Below are 22,068 nucleotides of genomic sequence, written 5' to 3'. Positions count from 1 at the left end.
TTTAGAATGTCTTCTGCACAAAGAGTCATTCTGCAAAGTTTTAAACAGGGTGGGGGGTTTAAAAGGACAGGTACAGTACATTAAACTACCTGCCAAGTTCAGACACTATTTCATGAAGCTGGACATATGCTGAATATGAATGAACATGAACTGGGGAAAAGACAATCTCCACTTTAAAGGTTGTGCAATCCTTAGTGTCATCTACAGAATGGTGGAACTAACAACCAAGGTATATCTTAAGTATGAAGAAAAATTACTGAATATGAACCTTCTTCTGCTATTTGACTTTCTTAGCATATGAACAAAGTACCACCATCACTGTTCTCCATGCTGCTTCTTAGATTGGCTTTCCAGTTGCCTTTTTTTTTTTTTTATAAGCCAGGAAATAATGGGTTTAGATTTGTAGAGACCCTCTCTTCTCAGCTGCCTCTTTCTGAATAGGCGTAAAAGGCCTTTTAAATGCCACTGAGGCATAGCTCTGAGCATTGTTGGAGTGCCAGGCCTGTCCTACAAAGCAGGCTCTTAGGAGAGAACCTGGAAAGGGAGTGGATGCCACAAAAGCCATGGAAAACAGTTATGAGAACAGAGGGATATTCAATTCTCATTCTCACAGCATGGTATTGGGGCTGATTGGGCTACAACCCACTCTGGGAGGGAACTCAACCTCTGTGGAGTCAGTGCCTGGGAGGGAGGGTGGTACAGGGGAGGGTGGGAGCCACAGGCCAAAGTGGGCACATGGTATCACACAGTTTCATTTTGATACCCAGGAGTAAATGGATTTGAAAGCCTTCCTTTCCCTTAATTTTCGCTCCCTGTAATGAATTGAGGAGATTCAAAATCTAAAATGCCTACAGCCAGAAACAGATCAAAAAGTCTTCTTTTAATAGTTTTGGTAAGTCCTTGTAATCAGAAGTGATTTTTTTTTTCTGACAAGTGTGTACTTCCCAATTTGCCAAAAGTATCAGGATGTAGAGATCCTTTCTGATGAGGAAAAAGTCCAGATCCTTTACAGGATATGATTCAGTGTTACCAATAAACCAAAGACCCCTGTGACTTGGCTGGGTTTGCTAACCACTGGTGTGCAGTTCAGCACAGCTGCAAGGGAATTGTCAGGACTTTTTGAAATTATGTCAGAGAATAAAGAATAGAAAGGGAAGTGGAAAATGGGGCAGAATAGTTTCTTTCTGAAAAACAGGCTGGCTTCTAGTGGGCAAGTTGAAATATTTATATACTCATATCTCTGTGTACATTTATATGTGTGTATGTGTGTGTGAAGGCAAAATTCTTGAAGGAATTGAAACGTTGCAGAAATACCTGTTAGAATAGAAATGCATTTTGCTAATAAAATAACCCATTTTCCTTTCACTCCTGCTGCTACATTCCCTGCTGTGGCCTGGAAAACAGACGATTTTGAAAAACAAGAAGCCTGATGCTGAATTCAGCCATGACTGAGCAAATCCAGAATAACGCTTTCAAATTACAGGGAGTGAGTGCAGATTTGCAACCAGGGTCTGAGGACTGAATCCAGTCTGAAGTATTTAATTCCTACCAACTCAGTGCCCTGCTGCTTTCCCCAGGCTGATGTCTGCTGCACACAGAGTTTTCTGTCTAGCAGGAAGGGGAAGCAGAGGGTGAGTTCTGCAGCTGGACTTGCAGACTCATGCTAGGAAGGCCAGCACAGCAGTAAGAACATGAAAGGAATTAATTTTAAAAATCTCACTCCCCCACTCTTCTCCAGCCCCACCTCACCCCCAGTCTCTGCAGGACCACAATTAGAGGAAATGGGCAGGATACATTCAGAACGAGGGGAGTCAGAACAAGGCTGGAAGCAGACCAGGAGTTCAAGGGGAGACTGGACAAATACTTGGAAGAGACACCCTGTGAGTGTTACTAAGACACAAACCACGTCAAACTCAGGAAATTCCCTGAGCTGAAAATAGTAAGAGGCTGAGAGTGTATTTGGGTGTAACAGGTCCTGACTCGCTCTGCTGTCACTCTTCCTTGGGGTCTGCTTAAGGCGATGGTGAAGCAAAAATACTCTGTGAGATGTATTTTGACCTGAACCAGTGTGGACATTATTTAAATATTCAGGGGCAGAGAAGATCTGAGGACTGAGGGGAGAGAGATGGAACAACAGTGCAGGGTGGGCTACCTCCTTTGGAGTCCTGTGTCAGGAGTCGCAGGAATTTTCATTCTTCTTTTCATTTAGTTTCAATTCAAATTTTCCACACACTAAACTGCACTTACATACACATCATTTTCAGCCTTCAGATTTCAGTCTGCTGAGTATATTCCATCTGCAGTTTGGCAAACCTGCAGGTAATTATCTGTCCCTTGTAATTATATTTTCAGTTAATGTTCCATTAAAGGCAAAGGAAAAGAATCCATATCTTCTGCTTAAGTGGTGATAGCACAAAATACAACATTTCATAATCTTTGAACAAACAAGCAGTTCAATTTGCCAAGGTGAGGTGCATTTGAAATACAGAAGTAGGCCTCATTAATTTAGGTCTTCAGGTGTATACTTTTTTCCTACCAAGAACTTCCCTGTTTAGTGGGTGGGTACCCCAGGAGAAAAGCAAAGCCAGCCTTGGGGTAAAGCATTAGACTCACTAGGAAGCTATGGGATCTTTTCTTGCTTCCTTTCAGGACTGTTGTGAGTGCCATGAAAACCAGGATTTCCACAAGCTGATATTAACTTTCATTGCCCAGTCTGAAGCAGCCCAAGCCTAATTTTTTAGCTAAGAGCTCACAAGTGTGGCTGCAATTTCTGTGCCTGATAGCAGAGAAGGCAGGCTGGTGAAGAGCTCAGGGTGTGTAGAAAGGTGGCAGCTGGTGGCATCTCACCAGTTCCTACCCACTTTTTGAAGCAATGTGGAAAAGAGTACATTTTGCTTTACCAGCATGTAAAATGCATGAAATAATATTTTTCTTTCACTGCATGGAGTCTTGAAGAGACAAAGTGCTGTTTAAGACTAAGTACTCAGGAAAAAAGCCAAACCTTAACATAAAGACATCACTGCAAAAATAAATGTAATATTATCATCCACATTATAGTAAAGATGAAAAAACTATGCTCTGAGGCACTGGGGATCAAGCACTCCGCCCTTTATGTATTTAGCAGGGAGAGCAGAGGGAAGAGATGGAGCTGGAGAGTATTATGCAGTTCTGTATTTTGCATTTGAACTATTGCTAAAAGATTTTTAAATAGTCTTTTTGCTTTCTAACACCAAGCCCAAGGTGTAAGCCTGGTGATTTTGTGGTGGCTAATACAGCATTGCTTCATCCCAGGACACTCAAGGGTGCCCAACATCATTTGCTCTTCTCTTTTGCTTGTTCACAGACAAAGCAGGGGGAAAATATCTGGGAAAAAGGAACTGACAGCTTCAGTTACCCAGAGATATGAAAGATCTTTGGTAGCAAAACTTAATTCCAAAATCTCTTGGGACACAATCGGTACTATTCTGGGAAATTCTGGGGGGAGAGAAAAAGATCTCATTCAACAAATGATTAAACACTGTGAGCACTGAATCAGTACATGAAAGCCATTGGATTAAGAACTAAAATCTTGGGACTCTGAATTTTCAGAGCAAGCAAGAATTTCTGTAGAATGCAATGGAAAATCACTCTAGTGTGGATTTTTATTTATTACATAATGCAACTTATTTTGTTTCCATTCGCTACACAAAATTTACCTGAACTGTGGGAACAGTCAGTGAAGAGTGGCAGTATTTCCTTACCTCCTTAAAACCCTCACAAAATTTCCTAAGAAAGCATGCACTGTTCACTTACAACAGCCCTTTTCAAAGGTCATTCTATCAGCTGGATCCTTTTTTTCCCTCTGTTTGTTATTCCCCGCCACCCCCACCGCAATTATTAAACCTCAGCCTGTTAAAATACAGGATCTTAACGTTTCACTACATTCCTCCCAAAAAATCATCAGATCTGATCAAGCCTTGTTTTCTCTCTCTGTTGCCCCAGAAATTTATTGTGTGCGTTTCAAACGGGGGGAGAGGGTTGGACCAGAAGAAGTCTTTGTCGGCGGAGAGTTGGGATGTCAGGCTGTCCGGTCTCACGGCTGAGCCGCGGTCCCGGCTGCGCGTTCCGGAGGGAGCGCTGGGCCGAGCGCCGGGATGCGCCGGGAGGAGCGGGATGCGCGGATTGCGCCGGGATGCGCCGGGATGCGCCGGGATGCGCGGGGATGCGGAGTCCCCTAGCGGTGCCCGCCTCCTGCTTCCCTGCTCATTCCTTTTGTCATGGGTTTTTGTGTCATTCCTCCATGTCATCGGTTGTCCCAGCTCACCGACAAGTTGCGTGTCGGGCACGGAGCGGTGCCGCTGGTTTCGCCAAGACCAATCGGCCTGGCGCATTATTTTCTTTTGTTTTTGTCGGAATGGATCTGGCTGGAACTAGGCTTTCTGCTCTGGTTTGTTTTGGTTTTAAATCCAAGTATTCTTGCACAAATCCTGAACAGGGATTAACTAATCCTGTCCCTACTATTAAAAAAACATAAGAATTTAAATGCAGTGTTTGAATGCTTAAAATGTGCCAACAGCAGCATTAGCCTACAACCAAGAATGATTTTTTTATATATATTTTTCTCCTTTTTAACCTTTGGGAAAAGAACCAGGAGCAACCAGGACCAGTGGAAGGTGTCCCTGCCCATGGCAGTGTGGGTGGAATTAGATGGTCCTTAAGGTCTTTTCCAGCCCAAACTATTCTATGATTCTATTATAAAACCCAGACTACTGACAATGAAAGTCAAATTAATTGTGATATTGTTGGTATGCAGAGGAAATATCTTGTGAGGAAGAAATTTATTAAGCATCTGAATCTGGATCACAAAACTTAATTTTATCATGTGGTTTTTGCCTCTTTTAGGCAGACAATAATTCACAGATTAATACAATTTTGCTTCTGTCTTTGAAACTATTTAACCTTGACCCCTTCTTTCTCAAAATTGTTAATCTGCAGTTTATAGTACCTTATGAGTCCTGCAGGCAAATAATAATTCTCCAAAGTGCTCTCATCCTGTATATTAATAAGACTAAATGAGGACCCTCTTTATTGCCCATGGCGTTTCTGAAGTATCTTCTAACTAGCTCTTCTCCTTTTCCACACTCCAGTGGACTGTGGAAAATGAAGACTTGATACCATGCACTGGTATCCCAGTGCAATGGGAAAGACTGTTAAAATTCTTTGCTGCAAAATCATAGGCCCTTGTCAGTACCCTTTGCTATGGGTACACTGTGCCCTTGCAAAAATTATCCTGATGTGCAAGGTAAGTTGGCTTGTCAATACATCATACAGGAAGGCTACCTTGGGATACAAGTGAATAATAATCCAAAGGTAATTGTTTCTTTTCAAGTGGAATAAATCAATCTTAATTGTCTCTCATAATAATACAGATTTTGAGACAGGTCAGCAGTTCCCATGTGTGTGCACCCATTATTCAAATTTGTGTTCCCCATCTGTTAGGCAAGAGCACCCATTCAGATTTTTAGTCAGACAGTAGGTGAAATATATTTTCATAGAATCATAGAATGGTTTGGGTTGGAAGGGGCCCTTGAAGACCACCTGGGTCCAACCCTCTGCCATGGGCTGGGACACCTTCCCTTGGACCAGGTTGCTCAAAGCCCCATTCCAACCCGGCCTCAAACACTCCCAGGGATGGGGCGCCCACAATTTCCCTGGGCAACCTGTGCCAGTGCCTCACACCCTCACAGAAAATAATTTCTTCCTAAAATCTAATCTAAACTTACTGACTTTCAGATTAAAACTGCTCCCCTTGTCCTATCACTCTGCTACCTGATAAACAGCCCCTTGTCTTCTTTTCTGTAAGCTCCCTTTAGGTACTGTAAAGCTGCCAGAAAGTGTCCCCAGAGCCTTCTCTTCTTCAGGCTGAACAACCCCAGTTCTCACAGCCTATTTTCACAGGAAATGAGCTCCAGATCGTGTTTGTGGCCCTCCTCTGGACCCACTCCAGCAGATCAATGTTCTTCTGATGTTGTGCACCCCAGAGTTAGATGCAGTACTCTGGGAGGGGTTCCACCAGAGTGGAATAGAGGGGGGTCACCTGATGATGAACATTGGTGTAAATCTGACCAGTGCAGTTACTCCAGAATGTATCCAATGTGTGCTCTTCCAACCCAAAAGTAATTCGGATCTGTGACTTAAGATAGTCTTGGGCTCTGAATGTGATAGCATTTACTCTGGCTGATACTACATGGGAAACAACATCTGTGACTATTTTCTGACCCACTGTAGTTCCAAACTCTCCCTGCATGCAGATATAATGACTGTGGGAGCAATATAATATAGGTAGGTTGTAATTCTGTAGGTTCTGAAGCTCATGAAGTCTTCTTTATAAATCAGACACTACGAATACTGATGCGCCTCTCTCTACCACCCTCTCTCACAATTTCCTTGAAATACTCTGCCAACTATTTAAAACTAAAACTTCATCCAGCCTGGGTTGGGCTTCCTGGTGAATAGTGTGCTGTGTCAGTCTCTTACAGAACTGTCATATGCAGCTTGTGGGGATAAATTGTCTTTTTGCTCTGTGTTTGGACAGTGAAATCATTCATCACACTTTCATTCTATGTATATATCTTTTCCTTCTGGTGGAAAGGTGCATGCAGCAATTAAGAATTTTAGAGATAAACATACCCATGCAGTTAATTCCAAAGCAATAAATGTGTATCTGGAGCTTTGGCTTGGGTTTCTGATGGCTGTAAATACTGCCACTCCAAGTTGGTTTTAAAGATTGCAGTAAAAGGTTTATGTCCTGTATCTACCAGCATGGGTGTCTTCTAATAATGTACTCCAAAGGTGTAGTGCCATGTCCAGCACTGATTGCTCCAGCAAATGAGTACTCCTCTTCACTTGAGTCATTTGTAATCACCTAACAGCTTGACTTTCAGTCTGGAAAGCGTAATTTTGTCAGATTGGTTTATGGCACTATATATCTCACCACATTTTCAGAGATTGTGACAGCTACTGGTTTCATATTTGCTTCCAAATATTTTTATGTACCTTAAACAAATGTTTCCTTCTTTACAGTAAATGTTCTAGATGCTGTTGAGGTGTTCTTTCCTTAAAAAAAAATAAAGCAATCAAACAATAATGTGTATTATGAACATGAATTACTTTCTTTTTTTTGGAACTAGATTTAAAAGACCTTTTTCTTACTCACTCTAAGAGCTTCTCCTTCTTCTGTTTTATCTCAGTGGTTACAATAGTTTTGCTGGACTCCTCCAGAGTTAGAAGAGGGGGGGGTTATTTTTTGTTTGATTTATGGTTTTGTTATTGTTGGGTTTTGTGGTTTTTTTGGTGGGTTCTTTTGGTTGGTTGGTTGGGGTTTGGGAGTGATTTTTGTAAGAACTTCTGTGCTATTTTATGGGCTGATTGAGAATTTGTGACCAAATACTGCTGTCTGAAGCCTGTGTGGGACAGGGATTGCCTTCAGTATTTTTGGGTTGCATCTTGCAAAGGAGTAGGAATTTCCGGAGTCACTGCATTATGAGTTACAATTTAACTCCAGGAAGGGGAAAGATTAAAGACCTTCCAAACACTCTTCTACCTAAAGAAAGGTGACTCAAGAAAAAGAGCAAAAATCTGAAGGAGGGGAGAAAATTAATAAAATTAAGAATTAGGGCAGTAAAAAGAAACCTCGCTACCCAAGGTAAATTTCAGAGCAGAAATAAACTCTGGAACTCATTGCCACATGATACTGATACAGAAATGTGAATGAATTTTAGAAACAATTCGACACTGTAATGAAAAAAGTATTTACATGGATGCAATTGTTGATAGCCCAAATTTTTTAAGTTGGAGGAGAACACAGCTTGGAGCTGTGAGAGAAAGATGAGAGCAAACACTTATGTTGCAGGAGATATCAGCATTTTGAGGACAGGTTTTGTGCAACTGATAGGCTGAAGATAGGGAAAACATTACTATTTGGCCATTGCCACTGATAAGAACTATTGTCAGATTTCACAGCTTTTGGAGCAGACAAGCAGAGGGAAGCCTTGCTTGCAGAAGAGAGCTCATGTACGCACACACACACACAGATGCAGTGCATTAAACTCTTCAGGTGATCAAGGGGAAAAGGGAAACTAATTCGAACCCCTTGCCCTGAAACTCAGTTTGCCTCGGCAGTGTTTTCAGTTTGTGCACCTGTGACAAACACCGCACTCATTTACAGCTTCTGCTGAATTCTGACACTTTGTTCTTATTAAAGTGATGCATCTCCAGCCCTTTAGTTCTCACCTTAGCTCTCACACTTTTTTATGTTTATCCTGTTTGATGTAACACCTTCTTTTTCCTGAGAAGGACTGTGTGTATTTGGACTCATTTACCTTTACAGATTTATGCTTTGACTCCTGAGTTGTTCTTGGACCACAAGCAAACTTGAAGATGTCATGGGAAATTCTTAGTCATTGCTGTAAAATTTTTAGTTCATGCACCTCTAGATGTTGGTTTTATTTTCCAAATGCTGAGATTTGGGGTTTCCTCATGAATTGTCTTTTATAACAAACGACTGCAGCTCAGATTATGAGTTTTTAATTGAATTAATGTTTTTTTTTCTGGCAGTAACTATTGAAAATCATGGCTGATATCCTGACTTTTTTAAATTAGTGGAACAATGACTCTGCCTAGATAGAAATTCTGGGCTGTTAAGTTTGCCAGGTATTTGAAAGACATCTGTAAGACTTTTCTGTTACAAAGTTTTTACAAAGCAACTCATCTTTGTTGGTCTGTAGTATAATTACTATCTATAGTGCTATTAAGGATGTTAAAATGCTATCAGATTTCAGCATAAAGTGATGTGACAGTTCATTTTCTGTAATCCTATTCATTTTTAAATGTTTGAGTTTTGCATATTTTAATTTGTTTACAAGGTGCCCCAGGTAACTATTTTTTCACAGCATGTGATTTTGCTGATGAATTATAAGATTAGCACAAATTCCAGATACATTTTTCTTAATGAGGCTATCTTCCTATTTTGATATCAAGGCCTGTTTTTAATTAGTTAAGGCAATGCAAAATAAATAAACTCAACATACTCATACATCACATTGATTGCTAGTATTAATAGTGTAAGTAAGGAGCTGAGTAGAAAATAAGAGAATTCATGTGTTTTTTTTTTTTTTAAAAAAGCCTTCTTTTTTTATGTCTACAGTTTAAATTAAGGTTCCATCCTTCCCTGAAAGCTGAGCATTAAGTGAAAGCTTTCTGTGTGCTAAGTATGCCAAACAAGTGGAACACAGGAATAATTTGCCTATGAATAATAGTTACCCTACCCTTCCCAAGACCTTTAATTTGTGATAAAGAGGTATGACTGATACCAAGGATGGGACTAGTTTAGTGGCAGCTCTGAAACATGGTTATTTATGCATTTATTTTCCCCAAGAAGAAGGTGGGCATTTCTCAAGACTGCTGCTTATAAAATGAGTGTTCATATAATTGGGACAGTCTGGCAACAAGCAGGTGGGGCATACAGGCATGTTTAGGTGCTGAAGATCAAGAAAAGGAGATGAAACAAAGGCCATGCCCTCCTGGTGAAAGAAAGTTAAACCCTCTGCTGTGAAGAATTTCTTCTGACATTTCTGTCGTCTTGGCAAAGTATTTCTTAGCTGAATTTCTATTTTACATGCCCTGAATTTTTTTGTGAATTACAGCACTGCTTACAGCTTGGCAGGGCCTCAGAGGTTCTTTTGGGACCAAGGCAAGCACTCCACAGCCTTGTACAGCCTGTGGAGCACAAACATGCATTGAAAACTACAACTCAACTGACTCCTGTAGATTGATCCTGCGGGGATTTTTTTTAAGAAAAAGGAAAAAAGTACCAGAGATTCCTCTAATTGAAAAATAAGGGTATTACACTTGTGCAGTGTTGTGACCCACCCACTGGGCAAAGACATCTCTAGGTTTTATGGATTTCATCCTTATCTGTTTTTCTTAATATACTCTTCCAAATTTTCTATTTTGATTCCCAGTGACTTCTTTTGTTGCTAGCTGATCTCTTTTTTCAAAAAGGGCAAGTTGTTGTAAAATGTGGGCTTCTGTCGCGCCTTTGCAAATTGTGGGTTGATTCTGAAAAGATCAGATCCTATTACTGTGTAGCTACTGTCAGATTTACCAACTTGACCTTATCTCTCTGAATAGGATGGGCTTTGTCATTGCTAAGGAAAAAATTCTGTATTTGATTTTGAGTGGAAAATCCATACTGATTATTTCCTAAAATATATACTCTGGTATAATGATTGCAATTGCTCTGTACCTACATTGCAGCTACTGTAGAGCTTCACCAAAGATATATTTTTGACACTTTTAATTGACTGTTACTTACACAGCTAAAAATATGTATTTGACTGAAAGTATTTATGATATAAATACCTCAAAATTAAAAAAAAAACAACATAATTATGGAAAGGTGTATAGGAAGCCTGAATTTCAAGGGATGCAAATATTGAAGCCATCTAACTTACTTTTTCCAGTGTAATAAAACTATAATTAATAATGTCATAATTGTATGTTCCCATCATCTAACTGTACTATGCTGTGAATGCTACTGGGTAAATGTAATTGAAATGTCAGAGTTTACATGAGTTTGTGATATAATATGTAACAGAACACATTAAATGAACAATCGATACAATAAAAATAGTTAATCAGAAAGTAATCTGAATCAACCAAAAGGGATACATAAATCTCCTTTTGCTTGTGTGACACCATATAGCCAAAATATAAAAAGGAAAAGAAAGACTGGAGATGTGTTTTAGAGGTAAACTCTTCACCCAGAGTGCCTCCTGGTCATGTTATGTTATGATATACATGCCTGAAAGAAAAGCTCTGTGGTAAATGTCATCGATGACTTTGACAAACAGAAAAATCTGCAGTTAACACTCTCAGAAATAACCCAAACAATATTGCTCTTGCATGTCACATCAGTTTGGAATACCAATTTATGTGGAAAGTTAATGTACTATTCTATCTAATTTCAGAATTTCTACGTAGACAACACCAGGAAATTGTGTTCAGATCAAGATGCTGCTGTTTTGGAATTGCAAGTTAGTTGTCAAAATGATTTGGTGCATTGTGAGAATAAGGACGCGACTGGGAAAGCTGCACTAGTGGAAACCACTGTGACTAAAGGTCAGTAAAGCTTTATGGTTTGAGCTATTAATACAACAAAGCTTAACCTCAGCCCTAATGAAAATTTGTCATACAGGAGTATCTTGTGTGACTTCACATGGAATCTGTGGCTTAGTCAAAGTGGGATGAAAAGGGAACCTTTCTGTTCTTCCTCCATAAATGCCATAAGGCAAATTCATCCAGGCTCTCAGCAGCAGCGTGGTATTAAACTCTGTCTGACACTGCAGCTTGAATATTCAGTGGGTTTTTAGGAACAGACGACTGGAAAACATGTGCTGATCTTTTGCTTTACAGTGATGCATACACGTAATCTGTCATTAAAAAAAAAACCTATCCCAAAGTGTATTGAGATGAGAAAGCCATTTACATTAAAGATATAGAGATGCCTTCAACTCATATTTTTGTATTTTGAAGAACATAATAATACTGAGCAAAATCCTTGACCAATAATTGTTTTTAAATTTTTTTATACTTATTTGTATTTCCCATAATTTTGATAGATGGCTAGCTCTTCTACTTATCTTCCAAGTTTTTCCTTTTTCAGAAATAAACGATACTGAAGTTGAAAGGCTAAATCATGAGAGGACAAATCCAAATTCATTTTATGTATTTCAGCTTGGCAGTTAATATTAAAAAAAATATTTCATTAATCTCTCGGTCACAGGTTATATTTGAGATATGAAAAAAAATCACATTAATTGCAGCACTGGAACATTTTGAAGACTAAAGCATGAGTATTCATCCTCACAGCATTTGTTAACTGATAATTGATATCAATAGAAGAACTTCTTATAAAGTTCCTCTTTTTTTTCTTGTCATTCAGTGTGCAGGACTCTTAAAAAGAATTGTCTATTTGAAACTATGTGTATTGAAACTTCTGAAAGCTACATTAACCAATTTTCTGGAGAAGCATTACAGTGCCATGCTAAATATTCACTAATCCTTATTGCTGTGGAAATTGATTATTTTGGGACTGATTATTGAAAGTGATGTGGTTTAACCCCTGTCAGTGACCAAGCCTCACACAGCTGCTTGCTCGCTCCCCCCCCCCAGCAGGATAGGGGGCAGAATTGGAAGGGAAAAAGCCAGAAAGCTTGTGGATTGAGAGACAGACAGGGAAAGCAAAAACCACTCACACAAGCAAAGAAAAACAAGGAATTAATTCAAGGCTTCCTACGGGCAGGCAGTTGTTCAGCCATCTCCAGGACAGCAGGGCCTCATCTCATGTAACAGTGATTTGGGAAGACAAACTCCATCACTCCAAACGCCCCCCCTTCCTCCTCCTTTCCCTTTGGTCAGTTTGGGTCACCTGTCCCAAGCTCCAACTTCCCTTGCCAGCTATGGCAGTATGAGAAGCAGAAAAGCCCTTGGCTCTGTGCAAGCCCTGCTCATAAAAAAAGCCCTTGCACATAAAAAAAAAATCTCCATATTATCAACCCTGTGTTCAGCACAAATCCAAACCCACCCTGTACTTGTCACTGTGAATACAATAATTCTGCCCCAGCCAAAACCAGCAAAATATTTTGGTATCTGGCAGCATCTAAATAAAATTCCAGATTTCTTATTTTGTGGCTTTGAAAAATCTCTTTTCAGGCTTTGTTTTGTCACTGTTTAATAATTTGATTAGATTTTATAGGGGTAAATGGTGAAGCTTACATGTCAGCATGTACAAAGGACAGTTTAAATCCCACAAAATAAAAAGAATACCAACGTGGGTTAACGTGATACTCATTTCTTGTTAAGGGTACTTCCTGTAAATCACTGAGGCTTGACTTTGAAAACCATTGTCCATGCTACAGGGATTAATCGGGTCACTTGCCTGGGTTAGTCTCTGTGGTGTAAGGCAGACATGGGACTCAGAGGGAACACACCTGAAGAAAATGTGACCAGTGTCTCTTTGAGAAAGAAGGCAGACATAAAATTTATGCTGAGGCTTGGCTTATTGACAAGCACAAAAGTCAGTGCTTGAGTAGGTGCTTAACTCTATTGGCCTAGACTCCTCACAGACAAGAAATGTGACACAGGCTAAAGTCTCAAAGTGCCTTTATGGTGAAGACTCTTCAAATATTTTTCTGAACGCAGTTTCTCAGTTCGTGCAAAAAGTGAAGTCATAGAGTCACTTCCTGTGCCTGTTACAGGAATTGTACAGCAGTTTCTAAGCTGATCTCCATTGGCTGAGAAAAGCAGTATGGAGCCACTGTTACTAAAGCTTCAGCTCAATAACAGGACTGGGAGGTCACTTGGTATTTCCATTTTTCTACTGCTAAGGTATTTGTAACTTCTTGTGTTTCTTTTGTAGCTGGAAGTGTCTGGGAAGTGTCTGTCTCCATCTTCTTCCTATCTTCCCATCAGGTACTGATGCCCAGTGATAACATCTTCCCTGAGCCTTCTCTACCAGACTGAACAGCCTCAGCCCTCTCAGCCCCCCTTCATGACCCTCTGCTGGACTTGCTCCAGAACATCCATGTCCCTCTTGTACTGGGAGCCCAGATCTGGACCCAGCACTCTAGGTGCGCTCTCACCAGTGTTGATCAGGGGAACAAGGATCTCTGCTGGAACCACTTTGCCTAATGCAGCCCAGGAGGTGTTGGACCACTTTGCCACAAAGACACATTGCTGGAGCATGGTCAGCTTGTCTTCCAGGACTCCAGTGTTTTCCTGGGCAAAGCTGTTTTCCAGTCATTCCTTCCCAGGCCTTGCATTTTCTTCCACTGAACTTCATGAAAGTCCTCTCTGCCCAGTTCTCCCACCTGTTCAGGTCCTTTTGGATGGCAGCACAACCATCTCAGCTGCTCCTCCCATTGAAAACTTACTAAAGGAAGCTCGTTCCCATCTACTGCTCCATTAATGAATCACTGTGTCTGTAGCAGGCACCCACAGCATCACTCATATTGGTCTCTCCGTTAAATCCTGGCCCAGAAACTCTCAGGGGGCTCTTCACATGTCCCTGCTTCTGTTACCCATGATGCCGGCAAGATTTCTTCCTTCTCCTTCATGCTGTGTGTTAGCTCATGCAGTTTGTGGTTCTGGACCTGGACATTTTGCAACAGTTCCAGGTTTGGACCTTCTGCTGAACATGTTTCAGCACCATGGTGAAATGCTGCAATATCACTGACTGTCCCATCTGCCCTGCTTGAAGTCTGTCCACCTTCTCTCTCTTTGTTCATCCAGAGATAATAGCATTAGTCTTTTGTCCACCCCATTAAGCCTTATTTATATGTCATTGATAACCCTTTTTTATAATCTCCAAAAGCACTTGATTTTTATTGTGATTTTTCAGCTTCTAGCACAATTCTGTTTTTCTTAGCCAATTCTTCACTTGCTCTTAATTCTGAAACAATCTAATTGAGAAGAACACTTTTTCAGGTTTGAAAATATCTTTTCTCTATTGTTCTTGTTCTGTTTCCTTTGGCAGTCATTGCATCAAGATCCTAATATTTGCTGTGACATCCCTTCAGAGAAAGCGGGGTTTACTTTTCTTCCGGCTGAGACCATCATTAGTCATGGTAGACTGATGACTTAACTCCTCTTGCTTCTAGTAGACATATTTTTTTTAAACTTTAGCTATCATTCAGGCTTATCTTTTCCTGTGTTTTTCCATGAATTTATGGCTGGAGACCCATGCTTTGCAGGCAGCTTCCAGGTAGCTTTGGGTGTATGACCAAGAGTGTTAGAGAAAGAAAATGGTGTTAAGACTGCTGAAGGCTTGCATGACTGGTACCGCAAACATTTACTGCACTAACTCTTCCCATGCATCTGAGTTCTTAGCCATGTATCTGATTCAAAAGCCCATCAGTCACAGGTCTCCTGGCTCATTTCTCATTAAAATTTCAATTAGTTAATTTGAAGTTCATCCTATTCACTCTTTTGGCTTAGGCTATTCATGGAACACCAGACAGAGGATAGCTTTTGTTGCTGAGGATTCCAAACAAACTCCTAGTACCTCTCTTAGTATGCACACTGAAAATCATGAAGTAGTATCATAATGATACTTCTTTTGCAAGACTAGGAAATTGCTTCTTATTTAATTGCCTTGGAGTATGTCCCTTTACAAATTCTGTCCAAATTGGAGTATAGTGTGAGTTTGAGCTACGCAGATATAACCCAGTCCAAAGAACAGTGATGGATTGTGACATATCAAAGCTAAAATTTTTCCTGAAAGTTGTATGTTAGTGTATTCCAAAATTATTTGGCTTGATTAAAAGATAATTGCAGAATTATACAGGAGAGCAGATTAGATTATGGAACAGTTCTTCCTGGCCAGCCAAGGAATCCCCAGGAGTCCACTGCTGCATGCAGCAAGCTTGCCTGTTCCAGAGGGTGTACTCTGCTCTGCTAATTCAAAAGATAATGGATTAGAAAATATGTCAAGACTAATAACACAGACACACTCCTGTAGGTTTTGAGTGGGAGGAAATGCACCATTCACTGACTAATCTTTAAACTTCTACTGATGAATGTTAAGCCACCCTCCAAAGCACCAACCTGTTTCAAATTCCTAATAAGGATGTTGAATCTGTACTCTCAAAAACCCCTCTAGTTACAGAAACAATTTCTATTTCTTACCAAAGGCCAGATAGTTCCAAAAAGAAAAACAACAGGTTTTCCTACATTTTAAAGCCTCTGTTGCCTTTCTTTACAGAGTTCATGTTAATAAAGATAGGATTTATTATCTTTGCTTCTAAGAAATGGAACCTTCTTCTTCTGTTGCAATTAAACCCGAATAGGCCACTGAAGATGTTATCTTATTTTCTTATATTTGACTAAGGTTGAATTAATTAAAAATGGTAGCAATATCTGCAGGATTATAACTTTCATCAGAAATCTGCTGTATCAGTTTTTCTTTATCCTTGAAATTTATTCTAAGTGGAGTTTCTAGAACATTTCATAATCTACTTATTCATGGCATAGGTTTCTGGAATAGTTACAGTCTGCAACAAAACAGTGTTTATGCTGATTTTGTTCATTCATGTCAGGATATTTTAGAGAGGATATTTATACATTCTGTATTTAGGCACTTGCTTTAGGAGGCTGGTGGGCTGGAGAAAAAAAAAAGAGGATTGGGCCTTTCATTCGTGCTTTTGGATGCACATATATCTACTAAATTTTCATATATCTACTAAATTTTAAAGATGGTTCAAGAAACTTCTGCCCCTGTAGCTTGCTATCCTGTTAGTGAAGACAATACTTTGACTATGGTACTGTGCTCTAAAACAAATATTAAAATGAATTAAACATAATAACCCCAAAAACTTAAATAAAAATCTAGAATTATGAATTATTAAAAAAAAGCTGCTTTTTTTTTATGACATCACAGGGATTTTGTACTAGTGTTCTGAACTAGGTGCATGGGAATAAACAATGTGAATTAGGAATCCTTTCCTGTATATGTGTGCGAAAACTCCCTCCAGCTTCTCACTCAGCTCAGTCTTTGATTAGGGAAATAATGATATTAGATTCTTTGGCTCCCATGGTCTTGTAATTTTCTTAAAAACAAAAAAAAACCGAAAAACTTTCTGTGCTTTCTTCTATAAACACAGAATTTATCCTTGGCTGACACATCTTCTGAGGTATGTTTAAAAAAAGGCAAGAAAATTACTTAAAATATGGAGATCATACCATTTACCATTTTATAGGATGTGAGTACACTTTAGTAAATGATATTGAAATGTTTTCAATCAGCTTTACTCTCAACCAAACTCTAACTTGTTTTACGGCAGGGAGAAGAAAGCACAGGCTCTGAATCCCTCTAATTTCACTGGTTTGTTAGATATGACTTATTTTAATTGCAGTAATATGCAGAGATTTCAGGCAGGAGCTTAGGCGGTTGCAAGGAGGGGGTATGAGAACATAATACATATTTAAACCAAAGGTTTAACTCATGTGAGTGCCCTTTCCCACTCTCTGGTGATGCTGCTGGCTCTGCACCCCTAGTCCTGTGCAGAGCAGCACTTGAACGTCCCTGATGGTGCCCTGAGCCCCACTCTGCGTCCTCTCGCAGGAACTTATTTTGAGGCAAGAAACATGAGACTGTTTAAAACTTGTGGCAATCATTTCTCATCTGCAAGAGCTTTTGTTACACTGGGGATTTATTTTATACGAGGCAGTAGTGAAACGGTGGAAACTAGGACTCAAAAACTTCAATAAAACCAGTAAAACAGATCAGAAAAAAAACTGACAAAGAAAAACATTTTAAAGTTAAAGGACAGTGAAAAATGTCAACAGTTGTCTATTTCAGGAAATTTAAGATTCTTTTAAAGGAATTCAGACTAATCTTTTCCAAATATTAGTTTAGGAGATTCCAGAGGAAGATAAATATTACCCATACCCATACATTAAATACAACCCTACAGTTTATGTGAAATATTTTGATTGTGGCACATAACAGTTTTTAAAGATATGCTACATCATCCCATGAAGTAATGGTTGATGGATATCAGCTCAAGGAACAGTCCATTAGTTTTATGGGCTCTGATTCTTCTAACACTGATCGGCTTTCAGCAGCACTCCCTAAGGGATTAGTTCTCATTAGCACTGAGGAGCATCAGAACCAGACTCACAGCAAACAAAATGTTGCTGCTCATAAAAATGCTTGGTTTATGCATATACCTTTGGTTCTGTGCATTTTCACTTAAGTGATCTGCAGAAATAAGGATGTGGTTCTACTATGGTGAGTTCATAACATTATTATGCTAAATATTTCACAACTTTTTGTCAAGTTAGGCATAAATAAACAACAAATGCTGTGTAATTGAATGTTAATTTATGCAGAGTTAAAACTGATGTGAAATATTTACCACAGCTATAAAACTATGTTATGGTGACATGGCTAGAGGCATTCAGGTGTGCAGAATTGTACACGTACATGAGTTGGGGCCTCTAACTCTTGTGTCCTTCAAGCAAGAGTCTTCATGAGTTGGGTCGTTTGTGTTGCCTACCTTTTGAAGAAGGGCAAAATGGAGACTTATGGCAGCCATTTCTGATCTTGAAATTCCTGAAAAACAGCAAACATATTCCAAGAAGAAGCCAATTTATCCTGCTTGCTCAAAGATACAAATGAAATTAATGGAAATTTTTAGTCTGCAGAGCACCAGCCTTCTACTATAAAGGCAAATATAATTACACAAATTGTTCCAGGAAGAGCAGAATTAATGAAATTTTATTTAATAAGTATTCAGGACTGTTGCCCCCTACTCCTCTCCGTGCTTCCTGATAATAACCAAAACTCTCCTTGCAGTGCTCTGATCAAAAGAAAAAGAGCAGGTCTGGAGCTATGTGTGTGTTGAGTGGCCAGCCAATATGCACACACTGATTTATCCTGCTGTCTGCTGCCAAATGGAGTGGATAACAGCTGTGTTCTGCATGCTTCTCTTTCAATAGAGGAACTAATTCAGCTCTAGCTTTAGTAACCACTGTGAGACTTCTGTCCCCTTTTCAAATCTGACTGAAATTGGCAGAAATAAACTTGTAAAAGTACTGAGGATATTGATGGATGGATGGACAGCACGATGACATAAGCCTTGTTTCCTTGCCAAACTGAGATGGCCTATCTCATTCGGTAATTCAGCGTTGAGGCTAATAGATTGTTCTTTCAAACAGAGAAGAAAATTGCATTGATTTCAGGGTTCAGAATCCCCCTTGGACAGTTCAGCTTGTCTCATTAATTGTTTAATGCTTTATTGAAGTGTAAATATATTTATTTCAAAAGGAACTCTGAACAGGTTTGGGACTGGGGACAGCTGTGATTTAGTCTGGCCTGATGACATCAACATTCTTTCTCCTTGAGCTGTCTTGCTTAGAAGTGTATCAATTTGTTTACATGTGTTTGGGAAAGAAGAAAGCTGGCTATGCCATCCATGAGCAATCTGTACCTTATATCCGCATTAGCAAGTCTAAGTGCACAAACAATATTTCCCTCGCTGAATCACAGGGATTAGCTGATTCTTTCAGTGCCTGTTTTATTCATTAGTTTGCTTTTATTGATATCAAGCCCAGGCAAATTGCAAATTGACTACAAACCCAGAAATGTTTATTAACAAGATAGTGGCCACATATGAGATATTACATGCATTTCTCATCATATATTTGGGGTTTTGCTTTGGGATTCTTTTTCCTTTTGATGCCTAGATCTGGAAATACTTTGCTAATTCAGCAGTGGGAGACCCATGGCAATATAGGTCTGTGATAAACTCTACACCGGTGTAGCCAAACAGATACTTGATTAACCTTGTATTTATTTCCAGCCTTAAAAAACCTATAAAGGAAAGGATCACACCTTCAGAAAGAAATTACTGTTACCCGGTTTTCAGTCTCAGTCAGACTGACTGACTCTCTCAGCCATGGAGAGTCTCAGGAGGAGCACAAGTGGGATTTGGAGACTGCTGAAAAACTATTAAGTTATTCTCTTGTTGAAGGGGCGCACAGTGGTTGAAAACATAAGACTGGGAGAATTCTTATTTGAGAAGTTTGGTTTCATAAAGAAGAATCTATTTAACAAACATGGCTTGCTGGGAGGTCAGATAGTATGCTATGATAGGTTGTTTCAGGTAGCGCCCTAGCACAAGAACAGTTATACCCACAACAGTGTTGCACACTGGTTTGCAATTTCAAGTGAAAAGTTTGGCTTTAAAAACACAGTATCCTCTGAGCTCCAAGACCTGTGAGACTTCCTGATAAACTCTAAAGATGATTTGCCTTGGCAGTGGATCTGTGATGGTATCACCACCATCATCTTAGCTCTAGTTGGTTCTATTGCCACCACAGGCTGGGCTATTGGATGGGGTGGCTCTGAGGGTGAAATGGGGCATTCATGGGCATTAAACACCTTATGGAGCTTAGTTTCATGAGTTCAGTGGTCCCACATGTCTTGCAGAGCTTCCTCTAGCCCCAGGAACGTGGTGGACCACCCAAGCAGGGCATGAGACCCTGGGATCTCCTGGCAGCAGCCAGAGCCGCTGTGACCTGCAAAGTGAAGTTGTTACAGTTCCCAGATGCAGAGTAGAGCCCTCCACAGCGCTGGAGCTGCTAAGAGGCCTCCAGTGAGATATCTGCCCTTGCAGGAAAATATTGCTGCTTTCTGAAAGGTTTGTCCTCTGTGATGCTTCAGGCCAGTCTAGCTGGACGTAAAGAAATGCACTTTAAAACCTTTCATTTTAACCTCATGCCATTCTCAACTCCATGTCTCTGCCACATCACCTTTGAAATAAGAAGCAACTGGGGGGTTCTGGCTCCAGGAAATCCCAAGGTAACACCGTGGTTCCCCAGCTGCAGGGCTTCTCTTGTCAGGCAATGAAACACAAAAGCATGGAAGCACATCTGTGGTAAGGATGGTACATGCAACTTATGGCAGGGGGACTGCTCTTCTCTTGATATGGTCAGATAATTTTATCTGCTTGCTTTATGCTGTAAGTGATTACACCAGCTAAACTTCTCAATAAACTTTAATGTTATTCATACATAGATAGCAGGAAGTGGTCAACTTAGAGGTACAAGCCTATGCAAAAACTGAAATAGGAATTCTTGAGTGAAGACACTCTTGTAAAGTGCTCAGCTCATTTTCATTCTTGTTCTGTCACAGATACTGTTCAGAAAATTGAGCAAGTCACTTAGGATCTCTGAAAAATATGAAAGTGAAGAGAATATTGGTTTCTTTGCTTTCATGGTTGCATTTTTGAATTGTACCATTTTTCTTCTCCAGGCCAAGGGCAGAGTCTTCCATTTACTTAGAGTTATTTTTTGCTGATTTTTCAGGCCTAGCAAGAAACTATGAGGCAGAAGAGGACGAGGAAGAAGAGCATGACTACAGCTATATTGATGAAAACATAATTGAAAACATAAGAAAAGCATTTCATGGCACCAGCATTAGAAATGAGCACACAGTCTCCAAAGGAAGAAGGTGAGTGTAAGCTGGGATCATTTGTGGATGCAAACAAGTGCAGGCAGAGTGATTTTTCAGACTGGCTGGTAACCTGCACTTCCCAAAACAAGAGAGGTTTTCCCCTGGGAACTTCCACTGTTGGTGCAAATGTCCTGTGAGTAAGGCAGAAAAGGCTCCTGTGGGCTGCCACCTGTGACCTCCTAGCCATGTCACCTTTGTTAAAGGAGGACCTATGATTGTTCTGGGGATTGAAGGCCCTTTTCCTGGTTTGTGCCAATTTGCTCTGAGATTATAGTGCTCTGAATGCAGCCCTTTTCCTCTTTCTGGAGGTGGATGACTTGTGCATTTTTATGCTTTAATAGCTTTCAGGTATTATTTGTGCTTTCATTAAATCTGCAAGGTTCTGCTCTGGCAGTCTGCAGTGACTTTAAGTGCCAGTGAAGAGGGTCTTTATTTCTAAAAATTTCTAGGTGCCATTTCCAGCTAAACACAGATGATAATTTTTCTAGATATGAGTGAAACTGTAGTCACAGTTCTTTTCACTCATAGCTGAACGTTCTATGAATTTCACTTGGTTTGGTTGAATTTCTTCTTTTGTGAGGAGAAACCCATGAAAACTCAGGAAAAACTTGAAATATTGTGTTTCAGAAATTTAACATGAAGTATTTAATTGCAAAATATACTTTGTATTTATTTTTAAATTATGTGCAACATTCATACTCTGTTGAAGTTAAGCAACATGGTGAATATGAAGTAAGGTGGGTTTTTTTCTGCAATGCTCAAAACCCTCAGAAACATGACATCCAGGGCAGTGTGTGGCCATGTCTCCCTCTGCTCACAGACACAGAGACTCCAACATTACAGAAAAGACTAAAAATGGAACCAAGTAGGATGCTCCACATAGCGCATTTCTTCCTCAGTCCATGTGTTATTGAGGTTCTACCAGGTAAAGAAGTTGAGAAAGAATTAAGCTCTCTTCTGACTAAAATATCCCTTCTGACCATAGGCATTAAGGGGAAAGCATACTTTCA

The 22,068-nt window shown here is 39.9% G+C and overlaps 1 protein-coding gene across 1 annotated transcript in view; it reads left to right on the top strand.

Annotated features, from left to right (window-relative positions):
• THEMIS (thymocyte selection associated) overlaps positions 1 to 21,059 on the top strand; it is a 70,792-nt gene extending 49,733 nt beyond the window's left edge. The window contains exons 5-6 of the mRNA XM_064708024.1: positions 11,010 to 11,160; positions 20,911 to 21,059. Of these exons, the coding sequence (XP_064564094.1) occupies positions 11,010 to 11,160; positions 20,911 to 21,059 (300 nt within the window). The remainder of the gene's footprint in view (positions 1 to 11,009; positions 11,161 to 20,910) is intronic.
• The last annotated feature ends 1,009 nt before the right edge of the window (positions 21,060 to 22,068 follow it).

Source organism: Zonotrichia leucophrys, chromosome 3 (assembly GCF_028769735.1).
Source record: "Zonotrichia leucophrys gambelii isolate GWCS_2022_RI chromosome 3, RI_Zleu_2.0, whole genome shotgun sequence".
NCBI lineage: Eukaryota > Metazoa > Chordata > Aves > Passeriformes > Passerellidae > Zonotrichia > Zonotrichia leucophrys.
The sequence above is the reverse complement of the archived record's forward strand: the minus strand, read 5'-3'. Positions and strand labels throughout refer to the sequence as shown.